Here is a 25849-nt window from a genome sequence, read left to right as displayed (position 1 = left end):
AATGTAATCAACTTGCAATCTCACCTAGGGTCTACCAGGCCACTCTCATGGGTATAAAGGGATTGCCATTGGCAGCTTTTGTAGCTGTTGACATTGCACACAGTATTTAATCACCTTTTCAATATCCCTGTCCACCCCTGGCCACCAAAGATAACTTCACACTATCATCTTCATTCATGCAATTCCTGGGCAGGCACTGTGTTGCTCTACTAAGAGTGGCTCCCTTCCTTGTGAAGGAACTACTACTTGTACACCCCATAATGGAATACCATCTTGACCACTCATCTTGTATCTTCAGTTTAAGAATGGCTTCAATTCATCAGAGACTGGTTCCTGGGACCAACCATGTAATACTCGGTCTCTCACTCGAGATGGGACTGGATCACGATTCGCCCAGTTACTTATCTATCTGGCACAGACTGGTGAGGAATCCAGGGAGTCCATCACTAACACGAGTTCTTGGGGAATTGGGTCATGCTCATTCTTCTCTTGCAAAGAAAGGCGACTTAGGGCCTCAGCATTTGCTATATGAAACCCTGGTCTATGAACAAAGGTGTATTTATATGCTGCCAAAATTAGGGCCCATCTTTGTATCCATACAAGAGCTATGGGAGGTATAGCCTTGTCTTCACTAAACAGATGCAAAGTGGTTTGTGGTCTGATACTATCGTGAAATGTCACCCACGCACATATTGGTGGAATTTTTTTACACCAAAAGTAATCAACAGACCTCCCTTTTCGATCTGAGAATATCCTTTTTTGGCTTTGATAAGTGTTCTGGATGCATAGCCTATCAGCCTCTCTGTACGTCGTCCACCTGTGAGATAATACAGCTCCCACTCCAAAGGGGGATGCATCGCAGGTTAGTACCAATCCCTTAGTTGGGTCATAATGCAGTAACAAATTTGAAGAGTGTAAGGGCTGTTTTACTTTCATGAAGGCTTCTCCTTGAGGTGACTTCCAAACCCAACGTTGGTTTTTCTTTAGCAGTGTATGTAAGGGTCTGGAACTGTTGATAAATTTGGTAGAAATCGGCCATGATAATTTACTATTCCTAAAAATGATTTAAGTTAAGAGATGTTCTTGGGTATAGGCATCTTTCTGATTGCTTTAACCTTTTCTTCAACAGGGTGTAACCCTTGGGCATCTACTCGGTGGCCCAAATAAATTACTTCATTTTCCTGAAAAGTGCATTTTTCCTTCTTCAGGTGCAATCTGACGTCTAAAAATCGTTTCAGGACTTCCTCTAGATTAGCCAAGTGTTCCTTTTCTGTGAATCCAGTTATCAGTATATCGTCCAGGTAGACCACAACCTGAGGTAGTCCCTATAGTAAGCTCTCTGTTCTCCTCTGACAAATGGCACAGGCCGAGGAAACACCGAAGGGCAGGTGGTATATTGATATAACCCTTTGTGGGTATTTACGGTCACAAATTGTCGGGAGACATCATCCAGCTGCAGTTGCTGATATGCGTGACTCATGTCAAGCTTTGTATACGTTGTCCCTTCTGCTAGTTTGGCATATAGGTCTTCAATCTTGGGAATAGGGCACGTGTCCAGTTTGGTTGCTTTGTTGACCATTAGTTTATAGTCCCCACAGATCCAGACGGTCTGGTTTAAGGACAGGGACTATGGGTGCTGCCCACTCTGAGACATGAACTGCTTTTATGACACCCATCCTCTCTTGCCTGTTCAGCTCAGCATTAACCTTCTCTCTCAGGGCAGTTTGGCAACGGTCTTGCTTTCAAGAAGTGAAGGGTTGCTTCTGGGTCCACGTAAATCTTGGCCTTTAGGCCTTGGACTTTTCCCAGTTCATCCTTGAAGACGGTGTCATTTTTTTTTAGCGGCTCTGGCAGTCCCTCTGCTCACAACTGGAAGATTTCGGACCAGTTTAACCTCTTTCAACCAATCATGGTCTGGAAGACTTGGCCCTTCACCTTCTACCACCATCATTGGTAGCTGTGCCGATTAGTGCCTGCAATGAACAGTTGCTCTGGTGATATCTTTTACCTGGATTTCTTCACCTGTGTGCGTTTTCGACTTGGCAGATGTTTGTTCCTAATTTAATTGTTGATCACCTTTATTTAAATATCTGAAAGTGTGTTCTGCTATTATAGCGGTAGAAGCACCAGTGTCTATATCCATTTTTAATGGTTTACCATTCACTTGCACTGTGACAATAATTGGTTTTATCTTCCCAACTTTCATGTTGAATAATGATAATAAATGTCAGAATTGGTTGTTTCTGGCTCTTCTACATTATGTACTTCATTGGACTTCGATTGTTGTCTGGAAGCCTGTTTAAATCTCGCTTTGCAATGTTTCAATATGTGTCCACTTTTGTGACAAAAATAACACGCCACCTTTTTAAATTGCCAGTCATTAGAAGTATGATTGTTTCCACGTCAATAAAATTAGTTTTCAACTTTGCTGCTAAGCCGTTTCCTCTAAATTTTCGGTTAGCGGGGGCTGTTTCCCGCTTCGCGGTGGAGTTCCAGCTTTTCACGCCACTTTCAGCTGACTGTTCCCGCCCAACAGGCAAACGGCCCTTGAATTGCTTGTGAATTCCTTACAGCGCTTTCCATTGCAAGCGCTATTTCTAACACTTTCTTAAAATCAAGATTCACTTCAGCCAGCAACCTTCACTGAATAGCATCCTCCTGCATGCCACGTACCAAATGATCCCTGAGCATGTCATTCAGGGTTTCACTGAAATCACAATATTCCGTTAGTTGTTTTAATTTTGCCATGCCGAGAGCAATGGTCTCTCCCGGCTCTCTATTCCGTGAATTGAACCTGAACGTCTGCATTGTGAGTTATGGCTTGGGTTGAAAATGTCCCTTAATGAGGTCTACTAACTCACTGTAAGTCTTCGAATCTGGGGCACTGGGGGCTGTCAAGCTTCGAATTAAACTGTAGGTCTTGCACCCACAAATGCTCAGGTGAATTGCTCTCCTCTTTTCTTCCACCGTGATTTCATTGGTTTGAAAGTAGAATGCAAGACATGCTATATATTGAGACCATTCATCTGTGGCTGGTTCAAAGGGATTGATTATACCAAATTGTGGCATCTCGGATGAGTGTGGCTTCTTTTCTTTTTAATGAACTTAGATACTCACAATTGCTGGGCGAGGTACAGCACCGGATCTGATTTATCCTCATCACCAGTTGTTATAGAGTTGATCTTCCAGGCAACTTTTCTTAGTGGGCACATTTAACCTTATTTACAAGACAGCGGCATTACTCCACACATCCATCCCAGAATCCACATCTCATTAGTTTTTTTTAATTAATTCACGGGATGTGGGCTTCGCTGTCTAGGCCAGCAATTATTGCCTATACCTAGTTGAGAAAGTGGTGGTGAGCTGCCTTCTTGAAGCGCTGCAGTCCATGTGATGTAGGTACACCCGTAGTGCTGTTAGGAAGGAAATTCCAGGATTTTGACCCAGTGACAGTAAAGGAATGGCAATATATTTGCAAGTCAGGATGGTGAGTGGCTTGGAGGGGAACATCCAGGTGATCAACCAGCATTGTGATGACTCCCAGTAAAATGGGGAACAAGAAGAAGGGAGTGAAGGGTTATGGGGGACAGGCAGGAAAGTGCAGTTGAGGTCACAAACAGATCAGCCCTGGTCTTACTGAATGATGGAGCAAGCTCAAAGGGCCAAATTCCTACTCCTATTTTTTTTTGGGATCTCAATGCTATGACAACCTTTGTTCTTAACAATTACAAAATGTTTCAGGCTAATGATGAGATATTAGATTCATAGAACAACTTTGATTTCTTTTAGGCAGTTATATTTGAAAACGAACTGCTTTTGCATTAAGGTTACAGAGTTGTGTATGAAAGAGCAGTTGCCACATACAGAATGGAATCTTCCATTGGTGGCAAGGGTCCAGCCTGCTGGCAGGAGAGCCGCTGAGAGATCCACAAAAGCCCCCTGGATCCTATGCCAATCAGGCAGATCTGCGGACACCAGCAGGCCTTCTTCCAGGATCAATTAGAGGCCAATCAGAAGCCAGCAGCTCCTGTGATAGGCAGCGCCATGGAAGAGCCTATGGCTGCTGTTGGAACAGCACCCCCACACCCCATGCAACTGCCACCTGGATTTCCAGGACCCAGGAGAAAGGTAAGTAATGGGGGGATGGGGTGGAGTGGGGTAGGGTGAGGCTCAGGTGAGGGCGGGGTTGGGTTTCTTAGGGTCATGGGGGGACGATGGGTCCTGGTGGTTGGCAGCAAGGGCTAGAGGATGGCAGCCATTGGCAGAGTGCGGATTGTGCCTTTCAACTCCTGCTGTCGGAAGCCCACCATTCACCATTAAATCCGGCCCATTCTCTCTCTATTTACTCCACATCCACTCCACATCCTTGACAATTTTAAAGACCTTTATTAGACTTTTAAAAGAGAGAAGCACCCAGTCTGTCAATCCTTTCCTACTATGTGTATCCACACATTTCTGGCTGTTTTGAGAAAGTCTGTAGCATTTCTATACAATGTTTGAAAGGCCTTCTCACAGTCTATTTTTTTATTATTGATCTTCTTACTCAGCAGCCCTGAAATTGAGAGACACCCCTTGTAAGAAAGAGTCCAGTTCATTGAATGGGTCAGAGAGCAAGGGCTGCTCCATTCGCAATGCTCCTTTCTTATGCGTCTTGGCCATCTTTGGCTCAGCACAAAAGCACCACTCACTGCTAGAGTCATGTTCTTAATGTGCTGCAAGTTAATTAGTGTCACATTATGTCCAGAACATAAACTGAATAAATACAACACTGTATCTGGAACTCAGGAGAGTGGGATGTGAGTGAGAAGGTATTAGAGGGTCCAGAAAGTAAGCAGATGAGGGTGATTAGATTGTGTGGAATATTGACTTTGATCCATTCATACTAACATTTCTTGTTATTGTGGCTTTCTTTGTGATCAAAGCAGGTGAAGATAATGAGGATAAAGCAGGTTCAAACAGAAACACAGGACTGTGATCGTGCATTCAAATCTAATTTTTTAAATTCAAATCTAGATGGCAGGACTAGCATTTATTTCCCATTCCTTAATAACCATTGAGAATGTGATGGCGAGCCATTTTCTTGAACCACTGCAGTCCGTCTGGTGTATGAGCCCCCACAGTGGCATTCCCATGTGTTTGCTGCCCTTGTCCTTCTAGGTGCTGGAGGTTGCGGGTTTGGAAGATGTTGTCAAAGGAGCCTTAGTGAGTTCCTGCAGTGCACCTTGTAGATTGTATACACTGCTGACACTGTGCGTTGGTGATGGAGGGAGTGAATGTTACAGGTGCTGGATGGGATGCCAATCAAGCGGGCTGCTTTGTCCTGGATGGTGTCAAGCTTCTTGAGTGTTGTTGGAGTTGCACTCATTCAGGCAAATGGGGAGTATTCCATCACACCCCTGATTTGTGCCTTGTAGTTGGTGGACAGGCTTTGGGGAGTCAGGAGGTGAGTTCCTCGCCACAGAATTGCCAGCTTCTTACTTGACCCTATAGCTACAGCATTTATATGGCTGGTCCAATTAAATCTTTGGTCAATGGTAACCCCCACAGGATGTTGTTGGTGGGGGAATTCAGTGATGGAAACCGTGTTAATTGTCAAGGGGTGATAATTAGATTCTCCCTAATGGGAGATAGTAATTTCCAGCCACTTGTATGGCACGGATGTTATTTACACCTTATAAGCCCAAGCCTGGATATTGTCCAGGTCTTGCTGCATTTGGACATGGATTGCTTCGGTGTCTGAGGAGCCGCGAATGGTGCTGAACATTGTGCAATCATCAGTGAACATCCCCACTTCTGACCTTACAATGGAAGGGAGGTCATTGATGAAGCAGCTGAAGATGGTTGGGCTGAGGACACTACCTTGAGGAACTCCTGTAGCAACGTCCCTGAGATGATTGACTTCCAATAACCACAACCATTTTTCTTTGTGCCAGGTATGAGTCCAATCAGTGGAGAGTTTTCCCCCGATTCTCATTGACTTAATTTTATTTGAGTGTGGCAATGTTACCTTGATGTCAAAGGCAACCACTCTCACCTCTGGAATTGAGCTCTTTTTTCCATGTTTGGACCAAAGCTGTAATAAGTGCAGTGGTCCTGCTGAGGAACAGTGAACAGGTTATTGGTGAGAGTCTGCCTCTTGATAGCACTGTTGATGACATGGTCCATTACTTTGTCGATGATTGAGAGTGAACCAGTAATGGGCTAGTTTGGATTTGACCTGTTTGTTGTGGACACGACCAATGCCCCCTTTGAAATGTCATTGTTGTGCTCATCCTTTTGCATTTTTTTCTGCGGCTATGCGCACTACCTCTTTGACACATAACAAGGTATCTTGCAAGGGAATGTTGAACAGGACATACATGGGCAATTTTCAACTTTGTTGGGTGGATGCCAGTGTTGTTGCTACAGATCATTTGAACTGATTTTGCTGTGTCAGGTTAAAAGAACTGTACTTATGAGTCTCAGTGAGAGTTGCTGAAATATTGTGAGAATAATTAAAGCAGCTACTCCTTTTAATATTGCAAAAAAGCTCATCAGTCATCTGAGCACGACTCCATAGCAGCAAGTGAACATGGGAGTGCAACAGATTTGCAGCAACATTTGTCCTTTTGTGAGTGCGTGGGAGTTCAAGAGAAAGATAATTCTATATAAACAACCTTGAGGTTCAGGGAAGACAGGCTGATAGCACCACTTAGAGCTGTATCCACTTGAAAGTGACTAGGCTGTAAAACCATATATGGAGATTGTTCAAGGAATGAAATGGAAAGTTTTGTTCAGACTTTCCAGGAAACCCTGACTGCTTGACCTGAGCAGGAACAGTCACATTCATTTTGTTCACATTCTCAAATGCATGGTGAGTAGCTACAAATCTTTGGGGTGAGAGTACTTTAGAGCCAGGGTCGCTGTCTGTTGATGGATTGCTTAATGTTATATAAGTTATATGCTTTACGTTAATGTTATATACTGCTGATATCAGACAGAGTGGCAGTAGTACCACTGTCTCCAGTGTTCCCGTTTGTGGTTGTTATGACGTGGCAGGTGATGTGTGCAGGTGGACCAAATCCACAAGGGAAACTTCCCCACACTATCACAACAGTTTTGTAATTTGTATTTATTATGAGGTGATTTGGGCACTGAATTCAGAAGTAATGAGTCCACTAACACCTTTCGGGATTTTAAAAACTAAATTAAAACATTTATTAACAGAAGAAAAGATTTCCAGCATAAATGTAAGATCACAGGTCTTTAACACTATAACAAATCCCAAAGTTCCAACTAACATGACTCCCAACTACACACCCCTTTAAGGCAACAGTCCAATATAGATTTTAAATTTAAATAGCAAACCAGCAAGTTTACCACAGCATCCACTCAACAGTGGAATTCCAAAGGCTTTTCTCCAAATTTGGTTACTGACACAGCAGACTTTTACAAAAATTGCTGGAGGCTTTCCCAAGGTTGTTTCACACACTCCTGTTAGATCTTACATGGTCCCCGAACATAGCCTTTCATTCCTCTTTATATATGTTTCTCTCCCTTCAATCTGTAAATTCCATTGTTCTATATGTCTTTGGAACTTTATTTTTCCCATAATGTAAAATCTTTCATGTTGCCAATATGATCAGTACCTTTTGGGGAAAATAAACATAATAACCTTGCCCTATTTATCTTGGTAGTTGTAAACATCCTACCATCCCTTTGAAACCCAAACAATTCCTTTAGTTATCTAAAAATGCAAATTTCCTTCACACCCTACATACTGCCCTCATCCATGACCATTTCATGTGCCCCTAACTTCTTTTGATCATTTCAAGCTTGCAGCTTATCTGACTTTAATTAAATCTTTAATTTAATTAAATCACACAGCCAGAATTATCTACACTCACCTCCATAAACCTACTTTACAATAAACCACAATATTATGAAAATTATTATATTTTTGGGACAGGTAGACAATTGTTTCCTGGATCTGGCAGCCACGGTGGAGAGAGAAACACGGAGGTTAATATTTCAGCTGTGTTTGGATGAAGGGTCATTGACCTGAAACATTGACCTGAGTTGCTAATTGTTTTCAGTATTTTCTGTTCTATTTCAGATTTCTAGCACCTGCAGAATACTTGGTCCAGATCTCTGTCATTTCCTCCAATGACTTCAGCAGCTCCCATTAGTTAGTGTATAGTAGGAAGATGCATTGTGCAACGACTGAGTGTAACTTACAAACACTATGACCACAGCTCTGCTTATCAACTCCTGTCACTCTGCTGGGACTGTAACATGGTGACCAACATTATCCAGGGACTGTGTGTGGAGCAGTGTCATTTGTCTCAGTTTCTGTAGGTTGTTCTATGTCAAGGCTTGTGGTTCACAACATGAATATTGAATATTTTTAAGGCTGAGCTTTTTTTATTTGTTCATGGGATTTGGGCGTCACTGGCTAGGCCAGCATTTATTGCCCATCCCTAAATGCCCTTGAGAAGGTGGTGATGAGCTGCTTTCTTGAACCGCTGCCTTCCATGTGGTGTAGATACACCCACAGTGCTGTTAGGGATGGAGTTCCAGGATTTTGACCTAGCAACAGTGAAGGAACGGCGATATAGTTCCAAGTCAGGATTGTTAGGAAACAGAGATAGTTTAAATAGTTATATTGGTGTTTGTAGATGTTAGGAATTATTTAATGTTTAAGTTTGATTTGTATTTCTGTATCTGTGTGCTAAAATGTCAAGTTGAGTTTTAGTTTCACTTTAAAAGGTGCCTTTCTAATGAGAGTTTATGACTGTAAGAGAAGTTAAGCAAACAAGAGTGGAAAAACTGGGCTGTTACCTATCAACAGTGGTCCAGAGAGGCAGGTCCCTCCCACAGACACACAAACAGTAGAAACTGGAAACGACAGTTTGATTTGGAAACTGTTCAAGTTCAGTTAGTTTTGAAGATGGCTGCTAAGCTGAAGCAACCTAGAAGCGACAGATAGCCAGGCCCAAGCTAAAGTTAGTTGAAAGTAGCTGCTAGGAGAGACTGGAACAAAGGGGACAGATAGCAACTCCCAAGCTAAAGAAGAAAGCCCTCAAATCCAGGGGAGTGGAACAGGAGAAAGTCCCAAGAAGGCCTTCTTGTCAAAGGAAGGACAGGAGCTGGGAAAAGTCCTGTTCTCTGGAAGTGAAATTAAGGAGCAGAAAGGAAGGCTCCAAGCGTCAAGCTTAAAGGAAGCAGATTTAAAATTAGAAGCCAGAAGGTCCAAGGAGATAACTGAAGTTCTGGAACTCTTTACTATAGGCATGTGAAGCAGTGGTGTACTGTTGAAGGCTTAGTTGGTGAGAGAGTGCATGGAAGAAAGCTTGAATGCATGTGGTGACCCAGGGGAGAGGAACATCGGAAGGAGAGTTCAAAACCCTAGAGGTGAACCCTTGTGCTCGAAATGTTAACTCTGTTTCTCTCTCTGACAGGTGCTGTCAGACCTGCTGAGTTTTTCCAGCATTTTCTGTTTTTATTTCAGTGAGACAGTTGGCTCACAGTGTAACAAGCATCTGGGGGTAGTTGAGGAGAGATCCGTAGCATCCGTCTGGGGTGACATCTGTCACTTGGTTTCAGAGTGTGGTGTATCTGACCACAGATCATCAATTTGTTTACATGGACTGTGTACTTACTGTGAACATGAGAATATAAGATAGCTTTTGTAACTTGTGTTATCCTTACAAATCTGTATATATCTGTAAAGTTGTGGGTGAAGGATTATTATAATATAGTTCTTTTTTTCTTGTTTAATAAATATTTTATGCTTTCGTTAAAAGTTCATTAGATGACTCCAGTGACCCTGTTCAGTAGCCCCTCTCCATGTATCTAAACAAACAAATAAAAGTTAGGATCTATCAAGCTGGGTTCCACCCTGGGATCAGGCTTGTCCAAAGGTAACCTCAGCTGAGGATCATACCAGGATGGTAAGTGGCTTGGAGGGGAACATCCAGGTAGCTGTGTTCCCATGCGTCTGCTGCACTTGTCCTTCTAGATGGTCGTGGTTGTGGGTTTGGAAGTGCTGCCTAAAGAGCCCTGGTGAGTTCCTGCAGTACATCTTGTAGATGGTACACACTGCTGCCACTGTGAGTTGGTAAGGGAGGGAATGAATGTTTGTGGATGTGGTGCCTATCAAGCGGGCTGCTTTGTCCTGAACGGTGTCCAGCTTCTTGAGTGTTGTTGGAGCTGCACTCATCCAGGCAAATAGAGAGTATTCCATCACAATCCTGACTTGTGCCTTGTAGATGGTGCACAGGCTTTGGGGAGTCAGGAGATGAGTTACTCACCACAGGATTCCTAGCATCTGACCTGCTCTTGTAGTCACAGCATTTATATAGCGCTCTTGTAGTCACAGCATTTATATGGCTAGTCCAGTTCAGTTTCTGGTCAATGGTAACCCCTAGGATGTTGATTGTGGGAGATTCAGTGATGGTAATGCCATTGAACATCAAGGGGCGATGGTTGGAGTCTCTCTTGTTGGAGATGGTCATTGCCTGGCATTGAGTGGCATGAATGTTACTTGCCACTTACCAGCGCAAACTTAGATATTGTCCAGGTCTTGCTCTATATGGACATTGGCTGCTTCAGTATCTGGGGAGTCATGAATGAAGCTGAACATTGTGCAATCATCATCAGCGAACACCCTCGCTTCTGACCTTATGATGGAAGGAAGGCCACTGATGAGACAGCTGAAGATGTTTGGGCTGCAGAACTCCTGCAGTGATGTCCTGGAACTGAGATGATTGACCTCCAACAACCACAACCATCTTCCTTTGTGCTAGGTATGACTCCAACCAGTGGAGAGTTTTCCCCCTGATTCCCATTGACTCCAATTTTGCGAGGGCTCTACACCACTTAGACTGCAGTGGTTCAAGAAGGCAGCTCACCACCACCTTCTCAAGGACAGTTAAGAATGGGCAATAAATGCTGGCCTAGCCAGCGAAGCCCACATCCCATGAATGAATAATTTTTAAAAAGGCAGAGGAGGCTTGAGAGGCCAAACGGCCTACTGCTGCTCCTAAGTTGTACTTTCATACATTAGGTCACTTTATGCTAACAGTAGTAAATCAGCAGCCTTTGAAGTTAGATTCTGTAAAGGTTATGTGAGTAGAAATATTTGGTCAGTAGCTGAGGTGCAAACATGGCAACAGCTAGCCATGCGAGTATGAAAGGGTTAATAATCTCTGTGCAGTGAGATTCTGATCTCGACCCAGAGACCAGGAGAGGTGTTGCAATGAAAGGTTCAACTTACCTACCTTCCTTTGTGCAGTTACAGATGAAAAAAAAAATACAGATTTGAAAACCCTTGTACTGGAATTCCCTCCCAAACAGCACTGTGGTTCAAGGGCCAGGATTTCCCGGTCAGCAAGTGGGGGGGGGGGGCGGAACCCGTTTGCGGCGCATGAAATGATGCAGGATGACGTCGGGTGGAACTCTCAACGTCACCCTGCCTCACTTCAATTTTCAAGTTGGTGGGGGCTCAACAAAATCAGCTGTGCGCCCACCGACCTGTAGATGGTCTCAAAGTAGTTAAAGTAGTTAATTCACGGTTGGGATGAGGTTTCATGTAGACTTTAAAATTTTTCACAAGAGTATCAATGAAAGTGATGAACATGTCTCAACTCATGTGACAGTGTCACATGTGGGGACATGTCAGGGGAATTTTTTTTTTCTATTGCTAACATTTTTAAATTTGGCGCCGATCTCCCTGAGGCAGCACTTAGCCTGAGGGAGATGAATGCGCTCTTTCGCGTGCATGCGTGAAAGAGCACACTCTTGGTTCAGGGATTTCCCCTTCGTCTGCACAGGGAGTGCATAGCACTTCCTTGCAGACGCTGGGCAGGCCTTAAATAGCCTGCCCACGTAAAATGGCGGCGCGCCCCCGATAGAGGGCAATGATAGGAGGCGCGATTCCATGCGCCCGTTCCTAAACATCCCCCCGCTGACGGGGAGAAAATTCTGCCCAAGAAGGCAACTCACCACCACCTTCTCAAGGACAACTAGAGAAGGGCAATAAATGCTGACCCAGTCAGCGAAGACCACATCCCATGAATGAATAAAAAGAAGAACAGGGGTAGATCAGGGCTCAGTTATTCAGACCTACCCAATTTGTGGTTTGCGGTGAATCCTTTTTCCTTGTTGTCATTGGTTAATTGGGTGAAGCAGAATTTATATATGTGATGTAAGAATCTAAAGTGAATTTCTTTCATTCTCCTGTTCAGACTTATCTCCTTGTCTGTGAAATCTTTCTTCCTGTTGTTACACTTTCATATCAACATTTTCTGTAGTAAATTACTATGGAGACTGCCAATGTAAATATGTCACACTCTGGTGGTGCCACAATTCCTCAGTCAGGAAATCCCTGGCCCTTAGTCTGTACCACAGACTGTATTTCAATCAACTCTACAACTCTGTTTCCCAAGCCATCACAAGTTTGACATAAAATTAAAGTATTATATAAAAATAAAGACTGAATATATGACTTTAAACTGAAAATAGAAACAGGAGGAGGCCATTCAGCCTCTCGAGCCTGGTCCACCATTCTATGAGATCATGGTTGATTTGAAACCTATCTCTGTATACCCAGATTTGCCCCACATCCCTTAATATTTTTGGTTAACAAAAATCAATCAATCTCAGGTTTAAAAGTAACAATTGATTTAGCATCAATTGCATTTGTGGAAGAGAGTTTCAAACTTCCTCCACCCTTTGTTTTTACTACTGAAATTTCACTTCTGAAATTTCACCCCTGAAATTTCACCCTATCTGTTAATACCTGAGAGCTTTGATCAAATCACTTCTTCATCTTCTAAATTCCAGGAAATACAACCCTAGTTTGTGGACTCCCCCCTAGTAATTTAACCCTTGGAGTCCAGGTATCATTTGAGAAATCAATGCTGCACTTCCTCCTAGGTCAGTATATCCTTCAAAGGTGTGATGTCCAGAACTGCTCACAATGCTCTGGGTGTGGTCGAGCTAAGGTTTTGTATTGTTGAAATATGACTTCTATCCACTTGTATTCTACTCTCCAGATACAAAGGCCAGCTTCCCATTAGCCTTTTTGACTATATTCTGTACCAGTTCATAATATTTTGATGATCTCGTTCTAGCTTTTCCCAATTTAGAGAGTGCCCCGTTCTATCATTTTTAGGTCTAAAATTGATTATCTCACACTTCCCTACATTGAAATCCATGTGCTTCCTTCTATACGTGTTACAATGTGTCAGATGTTACAATGTGTCACGTGTCACATGTTACAATGTGTCACGTGTTATAATGCTATCTTTCGTGTCAAAAGCATTTGTGGCTTCCTATTACATCAGAAAAGTCATGAATAAGCACAGCAAATAGTAGAGCCCAACATTGGGGAAGGGAGTGGGACTAGCTAAGTTGCTGTTGCAGAGAGCCAACATGAACTCAATGGGCTGAATGAGCTCCTTCTGTGCTGTAACCACTCAATGATTCTATGAACATGGACCTGTGTGAGATCACTAGTCACATCCTGCCAATTAGAATTCCTGCCCATTATCCCTACTCTCTGCCTCCTGCCACTCAGCCAATTTCCTAACCAATTATTTACTTTCAGTTCCATGAGCTTCAACTTTAGCTAACAGTCTCTCATGAGGAACTTTATCGGATGCCTTCTGGAAGTCCTTATAAATAATATCCATAGACATTCCCTGCCCACTACTTTGGTCACCTCTTCAAAAAGCTTAATCAGGTTCATCAGGCATGCATTAACCCTTTACAAGTTCAATTGTTCTGATGAAAGATCATCCACTTGAAATGTTAATTCTGTTTACCTCTCCACAGATGCTGACAGAGTATTTCCATCATTTTCTGTTTTTATTACTTTACAACTTCCTGCTGGGATCGCTTACAGACAGCCTTCCTGCCCCACTGCCAACTGAGGGCCTTAAGTGGGCAAATAATGGCCACTTAAGGCCTCACCCCACCCGTCGCTCGTATTCACCCATTGGCGGATGGGGGTCTCGCCATGTGGGGAGCACAACAAGAAAACCCTGACATGTTTGCTTGTGGACTCCTGGAGGGGCCCCTCATTTTGATGCCCATGCTGACGAGCCGTGCTGTGATACATTGAACTTAATCATAGCTTATAAGATAAATGTCATGCATCATTAGACTTTCAACTAAATCAGTTCATTACTAAATTTAATATGGCATTCCACCTTGAATTATGAATTACATCTGTCAACCCTTATCCAATTATCCCCTCCCTCTAACCCCTTGACTTGTTCTTGACTGTCCAGGTCCAATGCCCGAGAAAATTTATGAATAATTTAGTAAAAAGATGACAAAACCTGTTCGTTGCTTTTCATTAATGTCAACAACCAATAAACCAATGAGATCATTTTACTTGGCTGTCAATTTAGTTCATTGAAGGAAAGAACATTTAGATTGCACCTTTAAATCCTCAGGACATTTCGAAACATTTCACAGTCGTTGAAGTGAAATATAGTAAGAGTTGTAATGTAGTCAAACATGACAAAGGGTGAAGGCAAAATACTGCAAATGCTGGAAACCAGAAATAAAAATGAAAAATGCTGGAGAAATTCAGCAGGTCTGGCAGCATCTGTGGAGAGAGAGACAGAGTTAATGTTTTGAGTCCCTATGACTCTTCTTCAGAGCTAAAGATAAATATGATGGATTTTATACTGTTTAAGAGGGGATATTGCGGGTGGAGAAAGTTAGAAGGTCAGGGATAGGTGAGAGCTAAGGAGAGATTGAGAAAGATGTCAAGGACACAAGACAATTGGAGTGTTAATGGTAATGGTAAGGGCTAAAGAACATGCTGATAGTGGCATAAAGGTAAGAAAGCAGAATGTGTTAACAGCCGAACAAGGGCCAGAGCTCTATGAAAGCACAGCATAGAAACAAGTGACAGATGGCCCTGGGGGGGTGGTGGGAGTGGGGGTGGGTGTGGGGTGGGCGGGGGGTGGTGTGATTGGGAAAAAGGATTAAAAAAAACAAATTAATTAATAATAAAAATAAATTAAAATTAAAAGTTCTTAAAAAGTTGGAGTAAAAAAGGGATAAAGACAGAGGAGAGAGTTCATGATCTGAAGTTGTTGAACTCAGTGTTAAGTCTGGAAGGCTGGAAAGTGTCTAATCGGACGATGAGGTGCTGTTCCTCCAGTTTACATTAGGCTTCACTTGAACATTGCAGCAGGCGAGAACGGACATGTGGGCATGAGAGCAGGGTGGTGTGTTGAAATGGTAAGCGACAGGCAGGTCTGAGTCATGTTTGCGGACAGAACGAAGGTGTTCCGCAAAGCGGTCAGCCACTCTGTGTTTAGTCAATGGGTTTACACAGAGCAGGAAGATTCCACAAATAGGGCAAAATTACTCGATAATCTGTTCTGGTGATGTTGTTTGAGGGATAATATTGATCAGGATGCATCAAAATAGAAGGGTATGCTGATAAACTGAGATGAAATACTATGGGAGGGAACTCGTGTGGAGCACAGAGTAGTTTGACTGAATGGTCTGCTTCTGTGCTGCAAATTCTATATTTTACAAAAAGGAAACAGACTTAAACAGAACCACCCTGAAAATGAGGAACACTTTAACAGGAGAAACAGACTCAGACAAAGCGTCAGGACTATGTTGTGTCTGAGTGAGCCTTTCTAAAACCTTAACGAACCTCTCATCATGCGTTTTTGTTCACGCACTGTTTCCTTCTCCATTTACAGAAATAAAACAGAAGAAACGCAGGCACCTGATCACAGCAATCATCATTTTTGTGGTTCTCGGAGTATTAATACTGGTCACAATAGCTGTAATACAGAACAAATCGCTCTCACAGAAACTGAAGGTAATTGTGAATAGTATCAGGAGACTTTAAATGGTCAGTCAGTGATGTGTTGTACATCTCATCTCCTAGCCAACCTAAAAACCTATCCCCTAGCCAAATTCTATCATTATTTATTATTGAACAGTCAAGGGATGTGGGTACCAAATCTGAGATGGAGCAGGGAGATAGCAGTGAGAGGATAGAGAGATAGTCTGAGAAGGAGACAGTGGCGAGAGGATAATGAGAGAGTCTGAGAGGGAGACAGTGGCAAGAGGATAAAGAGAGAGTGTCTGTGAGAGAGACAGTGGCACGAGGATAATGAGAGAGTCTGAGAAGGAGTTAGCAGCAAGAGGATAATGAGAGAGTCTGAGAGGGAGACAGCGGCGAGAGGATAATGAGAGTGTCTGAGAGGGAGTCAGTGGCAAGAGAATAAAGAGAGAGTATGAGAGGATAATGAGAGAGTCTGAGAGGGAGACAGCGGCAAGAAGATAGAGAGAACATCTAAGCGGGAGCTGGAATATGTTATTTCGGAGCCCGTGTATGGAATGAAAAATCAAGGAGTGACATCAGAGGGAAACGGATGATTAGTTGATATTTTCTCTTTTTTATTCTGACTTAGGGTATTTCACTCACTTTAACGTTAATTGAAGTACAAAACATATGGCATTAATTAAAATTAAATTAGTAAAATAATTAATCAATTGTTTAGTTAAAATATAATAAGCATGGCTCAGCAAGTGTTGTGTTGCTGCTACAGTATGTGGGAAGGTGGACACCTTTGTGACCCATGGTAACCGCATCTGTTGTACGTGTTGTCGGCTCGAGAAACTTCGGCTCAGAATCATTGAGCAGGAGGCTGAGCTGCAGACGCTGCGATGCATCAGGGAAGACAAAGTTACATGGGTACTTTGTGCCAGGATACAATTACACCCCTGGGGCTTGAGTCTTCTGATTTGGTTCGTTGTCAGGGACAGGAGGGTGTGACTGTGAGTGTGGCAGGTAAGGGGACACAGTGCAAGTGGAGGAGCCTCGGTCCTTGCAATTGTCCATCAGGTTCAAGGTTTTTTTCAGCTTATGTGGCCGAGATTGGGAGCTGCAGGGTGGATGACCGAACTGATCATGGCACCATGATGCAGGGTGTCATTCAAGCGGGAGGAGTTAATAGGAATGTAGTGATACTTGGGGACAGTATAGTGGGGCAGGGTCAGGTAGACACAGTTCTCTGCAGCTGAGAGCATGAGTCCAGAAGGCTGTGTTGCCTGCCTGCTGCCAGGATTCAGGACATCTGCTGTGAGCTCGGGAGGAACTTGCAGTGGGAGGGGGAAGGGTCCAGTTGTTGAGGTGCATGTAGGTACCAATGACATAGATAGGACTAGGAACGAGGCTCTGTTGAGGGAGTATGAGCAGCTGGGGGCCAAATTAAAAATCAGAACCTCAAAGGTAATAATCGTTGGATTACTGCCAGAGCCATGAGCAAATTGGCATAGGGTAAATCAGATTAGAGGGTTAAATGCGTGGTTCAAAGATTGGTGTGGGAGAAATGGATTTTGAATTATGGGGCATTGGCACCAGTACTGGGGAAAATGAGAGCTATACCGTTGGGACGGTCTACATCTGAACCATACTAGGATCAGTGTTCAAGTGAGTTGTATAACTAGGGTGGTAGCGAGGGCTTTAAACTAAATAGTGGGGTCGGGGGTCAAATGAGGGAAAATGTGATCAAATAAAGAGAGAGGAGAAGGCAATAGTACAGGATAGCAATATGAGTAATGATAATCAGAGCATGGCAGGAAGGGACACAAACTAAATTTAAACTAAATTGGCAGAGGGATGGGATCCTGAAAAGTAGTTCAGAGGAGAGAGAAGCCGAGATGGGATTAGAAGCTAAAACGCTAGTGAGTGAGCCTGGCAGGCAGAGGAAGCATAGGGCAGAATATTATGCTTGGCATGCGGATGCGCTTCCTGACGTCATCATGCAGTCTCGCGATATTTAGTTCGACGGGTGTGCACTGGAGTCGGCTGCGTGCCTGCCGATAATTAAAAGACCTACTAAGGCCATTAACAATCTAATTAAATTCAAATTTACACTGCCCATCCAGCCTTACTGTTGGAGGGCAGGCGAAAAGGCCAAGCGGCCTTTACATTTTTTAGAAAATCTCATCCACAAGTGGAATGAAGTTCCCTAAAGCAAATAAACATTAAATAATAACTTTATTTTTGAATTATAAACATGGGGACATGTTTTATTAAATTTTTGTTCTCTTCATCATTTTTTCTTTTACACAGTGCTTCAATCTCCCTGAGGCAGCTCCAGGCCTCAAAGATTAAAGTGCTCTTTCTTGCTCATGCACGAACTGTGCACGAGGCACGACTCTCTCTCCCCCCCCCGCCCCCGGCCTGCACAGGCAGCGCTCAGCACCGCCGCTTGCGATCCACTCAGGGAGGGCTTTAATTGGCCCACCCGCGTGAAATTGCAGTGCGGAGCCAATTGCAGGCAGCAGTCGACTTCCCAACTGCCCCTGCCCGCCCCCGCCGAGCACCCCCGCCAAGGGCAAAATCCCGCCCATAGGCTAGGTAAGAAAGAAGTGAGTTTAGCAAGGCTAAACGGAATATATTTTAATGCAAGGAGCTTGAGGAATAAGACAGACTACCTGAGGGCACAGGTAGGCATGTGGGAGTATGATAGCTATGACCGAGACTTTGCTGAAAGAAGGGCAAGATTGGCAACTCAACAATCCTCGTTATAGGGTATTCAGATGAGATAGAGAAGAGATAGAAGAGGAGGGGGTGTTGCAATATTGATTAAGAAATCAATTATACAGTGAGGAGGGATGATATCTTGGAAGGATCATCAAATGAGGCCATATGGGTAGAAGTAAAAAACACAAAAGGGGCAAACACACAGTTGGGTGTGTACTATAGGCCCCTAAACAGTCAGGGAGAGATAGAAGATCAAGTATGTAATCAAATTTCAGAGAAGTGTAAGAATGATAGGGCAGTAATAGTAGGGGATTTTAACTACCCAAATATTAACTGGGATAGTTTAAATGTGCAAGGTAGGGAGGGAGCAAAATTCTTAAGTTGCATCCAGGAGAACTTTTTTAGCCAGTACGTAGAAAGCCCAATAAGGGAGGGGGAAGTTTTGGACCTAATATTTGGAAATGAGCCCGGGCAGGTGGAGCATTTTGGAGATGGTGGCCATAACTCAGTTAGATTTAGGATAGTTATGGAAGAGGATAAGGTTGGGCTGGGAATAAAAGTTCTAAACCAGGTAAAGGTTAATTTTACTAAGATGAGATACGATTTGGCCCAAGTGGACTGGGAACAGCTACTTGCAGATAAAACTGTGTCAGAGCATTGGGAGGTATTCAAGGAGGAAATAGCGAGAGTACAAGGCAAATATGTTCCTGTAAAAACAAAGTGGGGGACCAAGTCAGGAGAACCTTGGATGTCAAGGGACATAAAGTTTAGGATTAAGAAAAAAAGAGAAGCTTATGGCAGATACCGAGGGCTCAATGCAACAGAGTCCCTGGGGGAGTATAAAAAGTGCAGGGGGGAACTTAAAAAGGAAATTTAGAAAGCTAAGAGAATAAATGAGAAAGCATTGGTGGCTAGAATAAAGGAAAACCCTAAAGGATTTTTTAAATATATAAAGAGCAAGAGAACAACTAGGGAAAGAGTAGGGCCAATTAAGGACCAAAGACGGTACTGTATACGTGGACCCAGATGACGTGGGTGCAGTCCTCAATGAATACTTTGCATCGATCTTTACAATAGAAAAGGACGACACAGGTATAGATATCAGAGTGGAGGACTGTGAAATATTAGAGGAAATCAACATAGAGAGAAAGGAGGTACAAGCGGGTTTAGTGGCCTTAAGAGTGGATAAATCCGCAGGCCTGGATGAGATGTATCCCAGGCTGTTGAAGGAGGCAAGGGAAGAGATATCAGAGGCCCTGGCGGTAATTTTCAAATCCTCTCTCGCCACAGGTGAGGTGCCAGAGGACTGGAGGGCTGCTAATGTTATCCCATTATTAATAAAGGGAGGAAAGGCTACACCAGGAAATTATAGGCCAGTCAGTCCAACCTTGGTGGTGGGGAAGTTACCAGAAAGAATTCAGAGGGAGAGAATATATCTGCACCCGGAGAGACATGGATTAATTAGGGATAGTCAGCATGGATTTGTTAAGTGAAGGTCTTGTTTGACAAATTTGATCAAATTTTTTGAAGAGGTAACCAGGAGTGTTGATGAGGGTAATACATTTGATGTGGTCTACATGAACTTTAGCAAGGCTTTTGATAAGGTCCCTCATGACAGACTGGTCAAGAAAGTAAGAGCCCATGGGATCCAAGGAAAAGTGGCATGTTGGATCCAAAATTTGCTGAGAGGCAGGAAGCAGAGGGTGATGCTAGAGGGACGTTTCTGTGACTGGAAGTCTGTTTCCAGTGGAGTTCTGCAGGGCTCGGTGTGGGACCCTTGTTGTTTGTGGTGTACATAAATGACTTGTGCTTAAATGTAAGCAGGCTTTTTTAGGGGTCTTGACAGGGTAGGTGCTGAGAGGTTGTTTCCCCTTGAGGGAGAGTCTAAGACCAGAGGGCATAATCTCAGAGTAAGGGGTCGCCCATTTAAAACAGAGATGAGGAGGAGTTTCTTCTCTCAGAGGATAGTGAATCTATGGAATTCTTTACCGCAGAGCGCTGTAAAGGCTGGGTCATTAAGTATATTCAAGGCTGAGATAGACAGATTTTTAATCAGTAAGGGAATCTAGGGTTATGGGGAAAAGGCAAAAAAGTGGAGTAGAGGATTATCAGATCAGCCATGATCTCATTGACCGGTAGAGCAGACACAATGGGCTGAATGGCCTACTTCTGCTTCTACGTCGTATGGGGCAGGATATTGAGGTTGGCGAGCAGGGGGCGGGGCCCACTCGTCGACACATAAAATGACGTGGGATGATGTCAGGCGGAACTCCCGACGTCACCCTGCGTCATTTTGATTTTCAGGTCGGTGGGGCACAGCCGAATCAGCTGTGTACCCGCCGACCTGTCAGTGGCCAATTGAGGCCATTTAAAAAGTAATTAGACTAGTTAATAGACCTGCCCGTCCAACCTTGAGGCTGGCGGGCAGGCCAGGAGCCCTGGCGAGCTTCAGAAAAAGCATGAAACCTAATCCACAGGCAGGATGAGGTTTCATGTAGGTTTTTAAAAATTTAATAAAAGTTTACTTGAAAGTGATGAACATGTCCGAACTCATGTGACAGTGTCACATGAGGGGATATGTCAGGGAAATTTCATTTCTCTACATGTACCATTTTTAAATTTGGTGCTGATCTCCCTGAGGCAGAACTTAGCCTCAGGGAGATGAGTGCGTTCTTCTGAGTGCATGCATGGAAGAGCGCACTCCCGTCTTAGGGAACCCACCCCCCCCACCCTCACCCACACAGGGAGCGCATAGCATTTCCTGGCGGACGTCATGCTGGGCGGGCCTTAATTCCCACCGGGGGAAAAATTCTTCCCATGGTCTTCTAGGTGGTATGTTCAAGAAGTTCGTGGACGACATGAAAATTAGTAGGGTGGTAAATAGTGAGGAGGAAAGCTGTAAACTGCAGGAGGATATCAATGGACTGGTCAGGTGGGCAGAGCAGTGGCAAATGGAATTCAGCCCAGAAAAGTGTGAGGTAATGCACTTGGGAAGGGCTAATGAGGGAAGGGATTACACTATGAATGGTTGGACTCTGGAAAGTACTGAAGATCAGAGGGACCTTGGTGTGCATATCCACAGATCCCTGAAGGTAGCAGGGCAGGTAGATAAGGTGGTTAAGAAGGCATAGGGGATACTTGCCTTTATTAGCCAAGGCATAGAATACAAAGGGCAAAATTTCACCCTTGGCGAGCGGGCGCAGTGGGGGTGGGTAGGGGCTGTCGGGAAGCCGGCCACCGCCCACGATCAGGCCTGGAAGGCAATTTCACGCAGGCCAGTCAAGGCCCGCACAGCGTGAAACGCAAGTGGCAGCACCGAACTCCCTCAGGGAGGTGAAAATATATGAAAAGAATAAATAAGTAAATAAAAATGTAATGAAACGTGCTCTCATGGGACTGTCACATGAGCAGAGACGTGTCATTAATGAAAAATGGAAGCTTTTACATAATTTTTATTTGCTTTTGGAAATCTCATCCCGCCTGTGGATGAGGTTTCCAAAAAATTGCAAAGTCCGCTTGACGATTTTGCTTGGCCTGCCAACCATAAGGTTGGATGGGCAGCAAAAGATTTATTTCAATTAATTTTTTAATGGCCTTAACAGGCCTTTTAATTGTCGGTAGGTGGCTGCCAACTCCGGTGCGTCCCCGCTGACTGAAATATCACACGGCTGCGAGATGATGTCAGAACGCATGCTCGACCTCATCGTGTGGCATTTCACACTCAGTCGGGTCGGGCATGTGCCCGCCCAGCGACCTAAAAATTTTACCCAAGCGCAGGGAGGTAATGCTCGACCTCTATAAAATGCTGGTTAGGCTACCACTGGAGTACTGTGTTCAGTTCTAGTCAGCACATTATAGGAGGGATGTGATTGCACTGGAGAGGGTGCAGAGAAGACTTACCAGGATGCTGCCTGGGCTGGAAGGTGTGAGCTATGAGGAAAGATTGGATAGGCTGGGGTAGTTTTCCTTGGAGCAGCGAAGGTTGAGAGGGGACCTGATAGAGGTGTATAAGATTATGAGGGGCGTAGATAGAGTGGATAGGAAGGCACTTTTTCTTTTTCTATTAGTAGAGGGGTCTATAAGCAGGGGTAATAGATTTAAGGTATGAGGTAGAAGGATAAGAGGGGAGTTGAGGAGAAAGTTTTTCACCCAGAGGGTGGTGGGAGTCTGGAACTCACTGCCTGAAAGGGATTTTGAGTTAGAAACTCTCGTAACATTTAAGAAGTATTTAGATATTCACTTGTGTTGCCATAGCCTCCAGGTCTATGGGCCAAGCGCCGGAAAATGGGATTAGTGCAGTCAGATCTTTGTTGACCAGTGCAGACACGATGGGCCTCTCCTGTGCTGTAAATGTCTATGAAAGTAAACTCGAAGAATCCCAGAGAATAAACTCCCTCAATCCCAGAGATTCAGCACTCTCAATGCCAGAGAATAAATTCACACAATCCCAGAAAATAAACTCCCTCAGTCCCAGAGATAAACTTGTTCAATCCTAGAGAATAAACTCCCTCAATCACACAAAAGGAACACCCTCAATCCCAGAGAATAAACTCCCTCAAGTGCCGAGATTAAACTCCCTCAATCCCAGAGATAAACTCTCTCAACCCGGAGAATTGATTCACCAATACAAAAGATTAAATACTCTCAATTCCAGAGAATGAATTTACTCAATTCCGGGCATTGAACTCACTCAATCACAGAGATTAAAGTTTCTCAATTCAAGGGGAACATGCAGGCTCGGTCCTGGTGAAAAAACTCTCTTAATCCCACAGAATAAACTCACTAAATCCCAGAGAATTAACTCCCTCAATAACAGAGATTAAGTTCCATCAATCATAGAGATTAAGCTCTTTCAAACCCTGAGAAAATACTCCCTCGAGCCCAGAAAATAAATCCCTCAATCCCGGTGAATAATCTCGCTCAATCTTTCAGAATAAACTCGCTCAGTCGCAGAGAATAAACTCTTTCAATCCCAGAGATTAAATCCCGCAATCCTGGAGAATAAACTCCATCAATCCCAGAAGATAAATTAAGCTCTGTCAATCCTAGAGAATTAACTCCCCCGATGCCAGAGATTAAATTTGCTCAATCCTGGAGAATAAACTCCCTCAAGCTCAGAGATTAAACTCTCTCAATCCCAGATAATAAACCCCCAAATAAGAGATTAAACAATCGCAATCCCTGAGAGTGGACTCCCCCAATGCCAGAGATTAAACTCAATCAATCCCAGAGAATTAAATCCCTTAGTCCCAGAGAATAAACTGGCTGAATCTCTCAGATTAGATGAGTTCAATGCCAGAGATTAAACTCACTCAATCTCAGGAAATAAACTTTCTCAATCCATAGAACCATAGGGAAGAAATTTGCACTCAGCCGGTGGGTGCGTGCCCAACCCGTTTGAGCGTGAAATGACGAGCGTTGACGTTGGCCGAGTGTGCTGATGTCAACGCGCAGCCGCGTGATAGTTCAGTTGGAGGGCGCGTGCCAGAGTCGGTAGCACGCCCACCAACAATTAAAAAGCCTGTTAAGGCCATTAAATAATCAATTAACTTAAATTTTTTGCTGCCTGTTCAACCTAACAGTTGGCGGGCATGCGAAAGGGCCAAGTGGCCTTTGCATTTTTTTTGGAAACCTCTTCCATGGGTGGGACGAGGTTTACAACAGCAAATAAAAATAAAATAAATGTTTTAAAATTTAATTAATAACACATCCCTGTTCATGTGACAGAGTCACATGAGGGGACATGCTGCGTTACGTTTTTATTTTCTTTATTTTCTTCTTTTAACAGCGCCTCATCTCCCTGAGCCAGCTCTGTGCCTCAGGGAGATTATGAAGCGCTCACTCACGCGCATGCGTGAAGTTCGCGCTCGGCCCACTTGCCCTCCTCTCCCCCTCTCGCACAGGCAGCGCTGAGCGCTGCTGCTCGTGTTTCACGCTGGGTGGGCCTTAATTGGCCCGCCAGTGTGAAATCACAGTCCGGTGCCGATCGCAGGCGTCATTTGGCTTCCTGACTGCCCCCGCCCACCCCTGCTGAGCCCACCCACCAAGGGCAAAATTCTGCCCGTAGAAAAGCTATGGTGCAGAAAGAGGTCATTCAGCCCATCGTGTCTGCACCGACCAAAAAGAGAACAAAGAAACTAGTCGCTCATTTTAAACCCACTTTCCAGTACCTGATCCGAAGCCTCGCTTCAGGTGCAGATCCAGGTACCTTTTAAATGAGTTGAGTGTTTCCGCCTCAACCGCCAATTTAGGCAGCGAATATCAGATTCCCACCTTCCTCTGGGTGAAAAAGTTTTTCCTCATGTCCCCTCCAATCCTTCTACCAATCACCTTAAATCTGTGCCCCCTGATAATTGACCCCTCAGCTAGGGGAAATAAGTCTTTCCTGTCTACCCTATCTAAGCCCCTCATAATTTTGTACAGCTCAATTACGTCACCCCTTAGTCGCCACTGTTCTAAGATAAACAACCCCAGCCTATCCAATCTCTCCTCATTGCTGCAATTTTCAAGCCATGGGGCAGAATCTTCTGTTCGGCGAGTGGGCTCACTCACCAACACGTAAAATGACACGTGGTGACATCGGGCATGCATCCCAACATCACCCCATGTCATTTAGATTTTCAGTTTACACTGTCAAAGGCTTATTAAGGCCATTAAAAAAGTAATTAACATGGTTAATGAACCTGCCTGTCCAACCTTAAGGTTGGCAGTCAGGCCAGGAGCTCAGGCGTGCTTCTGAGGGCAGGATGAGGTTTCATGAGGGTATTAAAATTCTTATACAACGTTTAAATGAAAGAAATTGACATGTCCCAGCTCATGTGACAGTGGGGCATGTGAGTGGACATCTCAGTAATTTGTTTCCCCTTCTTTATTGAAACTTTCAAACCCGAGCTGATCTCCCTGAGGTAGCACTTTGCCTCAGGGAGATCTGTCCGCTCTTCCGCACTCATGCACGAAAGAGCGCACTCCTGGCTCAGGGAATCCACCCCCCCCCACCCCCCCCCCCCCCACCCCACCCCCGCCTGCACAGGGAGCGCATAGTGTTTCCTGGCGGACGTCATGCTGGGCGGGCCTTAATTGACCCACGCACGTAAAATGGCGGCGAACCCCCAACCGGGGGCACCGATTGGGAATGCGCCCACCCGCACCCGCACAACGCCTCTGACGGTGAGGGGTGGGGGCCGAGGATGATCCTGCCCCTGGCAATATTCCAGTAAATCTCCTCTCTTCTCTCTCCAGAGCAATTATGTCCTTCCTGTCATGTGGTGACCAGAACTGTACACAAAATTCCAGCTGTAGCCTAACCAGCATTTTATACAGTTTCAGCAT

At 44.3% G+C, this 25849-nt stretch overlaps 1 protein-coding gene across 3 annotated transcripts in view; it reads left to right on the top strand.

The window, feature by feature from the left end:
- entpd1 (ectonucleoside triphosphate diphosphohydrolase 1) overlaps positions 1–25849 on the top strand; it is a 141947-nt gene that overhangs the window by 76179 nt on the left and 39919 nt on the right. For 2 of the 3 annotated variants that reach the window (XM_041209791.1, XM_041209793.1), the window contains exon 2: positions 15720–15841. In XM_041209791.1, the coding sequence (XP_041065725.1) occupies positions 15720–15841 (122 nt within the window). Of the gene's footprint in view, positions 1–6802; positions 6854–15719; positions 15842–25849 lie in introns of those variants that run through there. The other variant, XM_041209792.1, reaches the window with a different exon arrangement.

This window comes from Carcharodon carcharias, chromosome 17 (genome assembly GCF_017639515.1).
Source record: "Carcharodon carcharias isolate sCarCar2 chromosome 17, sCarCar2.pri, whole genome shotgun sequence".
Classification (NCBI taxonomy): domain Eukaryota; kingdom Metazoa; phylum Chordata; class Chondrichthyes; order Lamniformes; family Lamnidae; genus Carcharodon; species Carcharodon carcharias.
Note: the sequence above shows the minus strand (reverse complement) of the source record. Positions and strands in the feature narration are given on the sequence as shown.